The 8,264-nt window shown below is 38.0% G+C and overlaps 1 protein-coding gene across 1 annotated transcript; it reads right to left on the reverse strand.

Annotated features, from left to right (window-relative positions):
• Positions 1–6,756: 6,756 nt before the first annotated feature.
• LOC133097271 (olfactory receptor 1L1-like) lies at positions 6,757–7,722 on the reverse strand. Its single transcript, XM_061199172.1, is given in 1 exon segment — positions 6,757–7,722. A coding segment is annotated over 1 exon segment (963 nt). The 5' UTR covers positions 7,720–7,722.
• Positions 7,723–8,264: the final 542 nt, after the last annotated feature.

Below are 8,264 nucleotides of genomic sequence, written 5' to 3' on the forward strand. Positions count from 1 at the left end.
GGAGAAATCAAAAGCTTTACAGACAAGCAAAAGCCAAGAGAATTCAGCACCACCAAACCAGCTCTACAAAAAATGCTAAAGGAACTTCTCTAAGTGCGAAACACAAGACAGGAAAAGGACCTACAGGGCTTTCCTGGTGGCGCAGCAGTTGAGAGTATGCCTGCTAATGCAGGGGACACGGGTTCGAGCCCTGGTCTGGGAGAATCCCACATGCCGCGGAGCAACTAAGCCCGTGACCCACAACTACTGAGCCTGCGCGTCTGGAGCCTGTGCTCTGCAAGAAGAGAGGCCGCGATAGTGAGAGGCCTGCGCACCGCAATGAAGAGTGGCCCCCGCTTGCCACAACTAGAGAAAGCCCTCGCACAGAAACGAAGACCCAACACAGCCAAAAATAAATATAAATAAATAAAAATTAAAAAAAAAAGAAAAGGACCTACAAAAACAAACTCAAAACAATTAAGAAAATGGTAATAGGAACATACATATCGATAATTACCTTAAACATGAATGGATTAAATGCTCCAACCAAAAGACACAAGCTTGCTGAATGGATACAAAAACAAGACCCATCTATATGCTGTCTACAAGAGACCCACTTCAGACCTAGGAACACATACAGACTGAAAGTGAGGGGATGGAAAAAGATATTCCATGCAAATGGAAATCAAAAGAAAGCTGGAGGAGCAATACTCATATCACAGAAAATAGACTTTAAAATAAAGAATGTTACAAGAGACAAGGAAGGACACTACATAATGATCAAGGGATCAATCCAAGGAGAAGATATAACAATTATAAATATATATGCACCAAACCTAGGAGCACCTCAATACATAAGGCAACTGCTAACAGCTATAAAAGAGGAAATTGACAGTAACACAATAATAGTGGGGGACTTTAACACCTCACTTACACCAATGGACAGATCATCCAAACAGAAAATTAATAAGGAAATACAAGCTTTAAATGACACAATAGACCAGATAGATTTAATTGATATTTATAGGACATTCCATCCAAAAACAGCAGATTACACTTTCTTCTCAAGTGGGCATGGAACATTCTCCAGGATAGATCACATCTTGGGTCACAAATCAAGCCTCAGTAAATTTAAGAAAATTGAAATCATATGAAGCATCTTTTCTGACCACCACGCTATGAGATTAGAAATGAATTACAGGGAAAAAAAGTAAAAACCACAAACACATGGAGGCTAAACAATATGTTACTAAATAACCAAGAGACCACTGAAGAAATCAAAGAGGAAATCAAAAAATACCTAGAGACAAATACAATGAAAACACGATGATCCAAAACCTATGGGATGCAGCAAAAGCAGTTCTAAGAGGGAAGTTTATAGCTATACAAGCCTACCTCAAGAAATAAGAAAAATCTCAAATAAACAATCTAACCTTACAGCTAAAGGAACTAGAGAAAGAAGAACAAACAAAACCCAAAGTTAGCAGAAGGAAAGAAATCATAAAGATCAGAGCAGAAATAAATGAAATAGAAGCAAAGAAAACAATACCAAAGATCAATAAAACTAAAAGCTGGTTCTTTGAGAAGATAAATAAAAGTGATAAACCGTTAGCCAGACTCATCAAGAAAAAGAGGGAGAGGACTCAAATCAATAAAATTAGAAATGAAAAAGGAGAAGTTACAACAGACACCGCAGAAATACAAAGCATCCTAAGAGACTACTACAAGCAACTCTATGTCAATAAAATGGACAAACTGGAAGAAATGGACAAATTCTTAGAAAGGTATAACCTTCCAAGACTGAACCAGGAAGAAATAGAAAATATGACCAGACCAATCACAAGTAATGAAATTGAAACTGGGATTAAAAATCTTCCAACAAACAAAAGTCCAGGACCAGATGGCTTCACAGGTGAATTCTATCAAACATTTAGAGAAGAGCTAACACCCATCCTTCTCAAACTCTTCCAAAAAATTGCAGAGGAAGGAACACTCCCAAACTCATTCTATGAGGCCACCATCACCCTGATACCAAAACCAGACAAAGATACTCCAAAAAAAAGAAAATTACAGACCAATATGACTGATGAATATAGATGCAAAAATCCTCAACACAGTACTAGCAAACAGAATCCAACAACACATTAAAAGGATCATACACCATGATCAAGTGGGAGTTATGCCAAGGATGCAAGGATTCTTCAAAATATGCAAATCAATCAATGTGATACACCATATTAACAAATTGAAGAATAAAAACCATATGATCATCTCAATAGATGCAGAGATAGCTTTTGACAAAATTCAACACCCATTTATGATAAAAAAAACTCTCCAGAAAGTGGGCATAGAGGGAACCTACCTCAACATAATAAAGGCCGTATATGACAAACCCACAACAAACATCATTCTCAATGGTGAAAAACTGAAAACATTTCCTCTAAGATCAGTAACAAGACAAGGATGTCCACTCTCACCACTATTATTCAACATAGTTTTGGAAGTCCTAGCCACGGCAATCAGAGAAGAAAAAGAAATAAAAGGAATCCAAATTGGAAAAGAAGAAGTAAAACTGTCACTGTTTGCAGATGACATGATACTACACATAGAGAATCCTAAAGATGCCACCAGAAAACTACTAGAGCTAATCAATGAATTTGGTAAAGTTGCAGGATACAAAATTAATGCAGAGAAATCTCTTGCATCCCTATATTCCTGGTAAAGTTGCAGGATACAAAATTAATGAAGAGAAATCTCTTGCATTTCATCCTAATGATGAAAAATCTGAAAGAGAAATTAAGGAAACACTCCCATTTACCATTGCAACAAAAAGAATAAAATACCTAGGAATAAACCTACCTAGGGAGACAAAAGACCTGTATGCAGAAAACTATAAGACACTGATGAAAGAAATTAAAGATGATACCAAGAGTTGGAGAGATACACCATGTTCTTGGATTGGAAGAATCAATATTGTGAAAATGACTATACTACCCAAAGCAATCTACAGAGTCAATGCAATCCCTATCAAATTACCAATGGCATTTTTTACAGAACTAGAACAAATCATCTTAAAATTTGTATGGAGACACAAAAGACCCCGAATAGCCAAAGCGGTCTTGAGGGAAAAAAACAGACCTGGAAGAATCAGACTCCCTGACTTCAGACTATGCTACAAAGCTACAGTAATCAAGACAATATAGTACTGGCATAAAAACAGAAAGATAGATCAATGGAACAAGATAGAAAGCCCAGAGATAAGCCCACACACCTATGGTCAACTAATCTATGACAAAGGAGGCAAGGATATACCATGGAGAAAAGACAGTCTCTTCAGTAAGTGGTGCTGGGAAAACTGGACAGCTACATGTAAAAGAATGAAATTAGAACACTCCCTAATACCATACACAAAAATAAACTCAAAATGGATTAGAGACCTAAATGTAAGACCAGACACTATAAAACTCTTAGAGGAATACATAGGAAGAACACTCTTTGATATAAATCACAGCAAGATCTTTTTTGATCCACCTCCTAGAGTAATGGAAATAAAAACAAAAATAAACAAATGGGACCTAATGAAACTTCAAAGCTTTTGCACAGCAAAGGAAACCATAAACAAGATGAAAAGACAACCCTCAGAATGGGAGAAAATATTTGCAAACGAATCAATGGACAAAGGATTAATCTCTAAAATATATAAACAGCTCATGCAGCTCCATATTAAAAAAATAACAACCCGATCCAAAAATGGGCAGAGACCTAAATAGACATTTCTCCAAAGAAGACATACAGATGGCCAGAAGCACATGAAAAGCTGCTCAACATCACTAATTATTAGAGAAATGCAAATCAAAACTACAATGAGGTCTCACCTCACACCAGTTAGAATGGGCATCATCAGGAAATCTACAAACAACAAATGCTGGAGAGGGTGTGGAGAAAAGGGAACCCTCTTGCACTGTTGGTGGGAATGTAAATTGATACAGCCACTATGGAGAACAGTATGGAGGTTCCTTAAAAAACTAAAAATAGAATTACCATATGATCCAGCAATCCCACTACTGGGCATATACCCTGAGAAAACCATAATTCAAAAAGACACATGCACCCCAATGTTCATTGCAGCACTATTTACAATAGCCAGGTCATGGAAGCAACCTTAATGCCCATCGATAGACGACTGGATAAAGAAGATGTGGTACATATATACAATGGAATATTACTCAGCCATAAAAAGGAACGAAATTGGGCCATTTGTTGAGACGTGGATGGATCTAGAGACTGTCATACAGAGTGAAGTTGTCAGAAAGAGAAAAACAAATATCGTATATTAACGCATATATGTGGAACCTAGAAAAATGGTACAGATGAACCGGTTTGCAGGGCAGTAATTGAGACACAGACGTAGAGAACAAACGTATGGACACCAAGTGGGGAAAGCGGTGGGGCGGTGGGGGTGGTGGTGTGATGAATTGGGCGATTGGGATTGACATGTATACACTGATGTGTATAAAACTGATGACTAATAAGAACCTGCTATATAAAAAAATAAATAAAATAGAATTAAAAAAAAAAGAATAGATTCTCCCACCTGTGCCCTATCGTTCATTACACATGTGATATATATTAAACAAAGAGAGAGAAATATGGGAATAAGAAAGCAAAGAAACATCGCAGTTCGGGGAGCCAGGTCTCAGAAAAAGATGTGTTCACAATTACTGGCACATGGAAAATAAAGATGAAGACTACTAAGTCTTTGAAATATTTATACCTCCAAAAATTCCTGAACTAGGTGAGTCTTTGGGCTGTTGTTTAGTCTTTAAATAACCTTGGAACACTCAATTGTTCAGGCAGGAAAGGGGAACTCTTCTCAGCCACCAACTTGGACATATTCCTTGATGTCCACTTTAGATGTGACCAAAAAGGATAACAGATAGGGAACAAAAGCCAGAGACTGCATATGGTCAAGGGGGCTACTCCAAAGGTTCTAAATCAGAACCTAATCAAAAAACATTCCCCACGTCCAGAGTAGGGGCCCTCGAAATGTCTCTCTAGTGGGATTTAAGAATTTGCCACTGATCAGAGTCTTCTTTGTGCTTTCCATTGTTCCCTTTTCTGAAGGGAAGTGTCTTTTTTCCTGGTTATCTTCTACACTTATTGAGTATGGAAGTGGCAGGCACTTGTCTTTAAAATTTTAAATGTTCAGTATCAGGAGAAACCACATCCAGATGGATGCAGAGGTTATGATGAATCACTTGGATATCCTAGGTTGAATCAATTTTGCCTTGTCTTTATGTCCAAAGAATGATTTTCACACTTTTGAGCTCTCACAAGCAAGACCCTGGGGCTGGGCAGGGTCTGGAAATGTGTTAGGGGCTATTTGAAGTTCTCTACAAGTTATATACAAAGGTAAGTGTACATTAAACACACTGAAAACAGGTGTATGGCTAAAATATTACCTTTGTGACATATATACTTACAACCCCTACCCTCATGCCCACAGCAGAACTTGCAAATCAATTATGGATTTTGTTTTCCTATAGAGTCTAGAGATGATTATTCAAGTCCCTCTCAATGTTGTATCTCTCAGGTGGTCAGGACCAACTGATCAGAGTTGGTATGGATTGGATGTGCAATCCATTTGAAATCCATACATTTAAGGAATATAATTCTAGAATATATTTTCTCAGGTAACTGCTACTTTTGGGTAACTGTTCAGCAGCATCCTCAGCAGTAAGAAGAATATGTGGCCCCTGACTCTTTCAATTGTATATTCCTTTCCTGAAATTTCATGGTTAGAGCTTCATTTCTTTGAGGAAAAACTTCTTTCTTCTCCCCAAGACCTTCTCCCTTCTCACGTTCATGAGAAATGTTTTGGTGAAAAGAAACATACTAGTTGGTATTCCTTCATGAATATCCTAGTGATATTTGTAGATTAAATGTGATAACATAGGATATACATTCTTATATTTATCTGAATGATAGACAGTTGGAGGAGATGTTGGATTTTGAGCCATATTTAGGGAGAGGGATGTAGAAAACAAGGCTCAGGAGGACTCAGAGTGAGAGCTATTTGAGGGACAAACTAAGGGATGCGTACTGAGATGTAGTATAGGATTTATTTTCCATTGCATATAGAACCAAAGATGATTCACTAACAGTAACATATTATGTTGACACCATATGTTAAGAAACTTATGTCTATAGGAGCCAGAACATTATATTATTGCGGTAAGAAGCTAAAGAAAAAAAATATGGTTCTAATCTTTTTGATAGATTCACTACCTCTCTAGATGACAACTTTCGAAACTAATGTTGATGATGGGATACACACACACACACACACACACACACACACACACACACACACACAAATAGAGAATTTCGACAGATTAAGATAAATGGCTCTGGAGAAGTATGTACCTACCTGCAGAGATCTGCAGCAGACATACATGAATATTTTCAATCAATTACGCTTTGCCAACTTACATTAATTCCATCAGGAAAGATGCAGAGGAGTTTTTAAGTGGATTTAGAGGAAACAGAGGGACTATGCTTTCCGGGAAAGATGGGATATGATGAAGTAAGGATAAAAGGAGACCGAAAGATTCAGATGAAGTTCGTTCCAACCAGCTAATGATGTATACCACTGCGTTAGATGTAGGAAATGTTAAGGGAAACATTATATTCAGTTAATATTTTACCATCATTCATGAAACACCTTTACTAACATTTCTCAGTTGATCATAAACACCAAGAACTTGCAATCAAGGATTAATGAAACTGCAGAATTTCCCAAGACTTAGCATAAAACCCGTGTCTTTGGGACTTTATCCTACCTATCAGCTTCCCCAAGCCCTGTTTCATGTCATTGTTTCTCAGACTGTAGATGAAAGGGTTCAACATGGAAGTTAACATAGGGTAGATAACTGCTGCTATCCAGTCCTTGATGGTATAGCTGTTCAGAGGCTGGAAATACACAAAGCTAATATTCCCGTAAAACAGGGTCACCACGGTGAGATGGGAGCCACAGGTAGAGAAGGTCTTGTACTTCCCAGCAGTTGGAACAGTGGTGAGGATTCTCAGATAAGAGACGGTGATGCACATAAAGGGGGCCATTATGCCAGACAGTCTTTCTGTTTTTATCGCTATCTCATTGACAAATGTAGATGAGCAGGACAACTTCAGCATTGCCTTGAGTTCACAGAAGAAATGATACATAATGTTGGAAGCACAGAAGGTGAGTCGATTCAGCAAGTGGATTTGGAGGAGTGAGTGAAGTAATGGGAGGATGAAGGGGATTATCAGTAAAAGGACACAGCATTTATAGCTCATGATGGTGATGTAATGAAAGGGTTTGCATATGGCCACGTAGCGGTCAATGGCCATGGCCCCTAGGACATAACTATCTACATTCCCAAAGGATAGGCAGAAATATACCTGGGTCATGCACTCACTCTAGAGGATGGTCTTTGCCTCTGATGAGAAGTTTATCAGCATCTTTGGAATAATAACCGCTGTGTAGCAAATATCAACAAAGGACAGGCTTCTCAGAAAGAAATACACGGGGGTCTGTAGGTGAATATCTGAATAGATGGCCAGGATAATGACCAGGTTTCCCAGCAGAGTGATCAGGTAGATGGTTAGAAATAGGACAAAGAGAGGCTTCTGATCCTCGGGCCTAGAGGAGAGGCCCAGCAGGATAAATTCAGGACTTGTTAGGTTGTCCCATCCCATGGTTTTGATTTGCTTAAAGATAAATAAAATATAAATTAATAGACTCTTCTTTCATTTGAAGCAGGCATTTTCCAGATATCTTTAAGCTTTATTCTCGCTGAGATACTGTAAATACAATATTTATCTGCAATGCTTCTTTCCTCTATTAATGTGGAGAATTCAGGGTGAAATATATTTTTCCACCTCCCTTTTATTTCTGAGCTACTTAGAGAGATTGCGAAAATAGATTATTGGAGGGTAGTGAGATCAGAGAGAGAAATGGACAGAGATAGAGAGAGCCTTCCCTTTTTTATTGTCTTGCATTCTGTTCAATAATCATATTCTGAATTATGGTTCAGGGTACTATGGCTTGGGCACAGATTGGGGCATGAGGAAAAGTCTTTGTTTAGGTATTTTAGTGAATAAACTTGTCTGGATAAATTACTTGTCAACTTTCGAATCATCTGCTCCTTGAGTTCATGTTATTCCCCCATCACTCATCCTGGAATTTGGACATTGAATTCTGATATTATCATACAAGCTTTTCTATCCCATTACTGTAATAA

The sequence above is a fragment of the Eubalaena glacialis genome, chromosome 9 (assembly GCF_028564815.1).
Source record: "Eubalaena glacialis isolate mEubGla1 chromosome 9, mEubGla1.1.hap2.+ XY, whole genome shotgun sequence".
NCBI lineage: Eukaryota > Metazoa > Chordata > Mammalia > Artiodactyla > Balaenidae > Eubalaena > Eubalaena glacialis.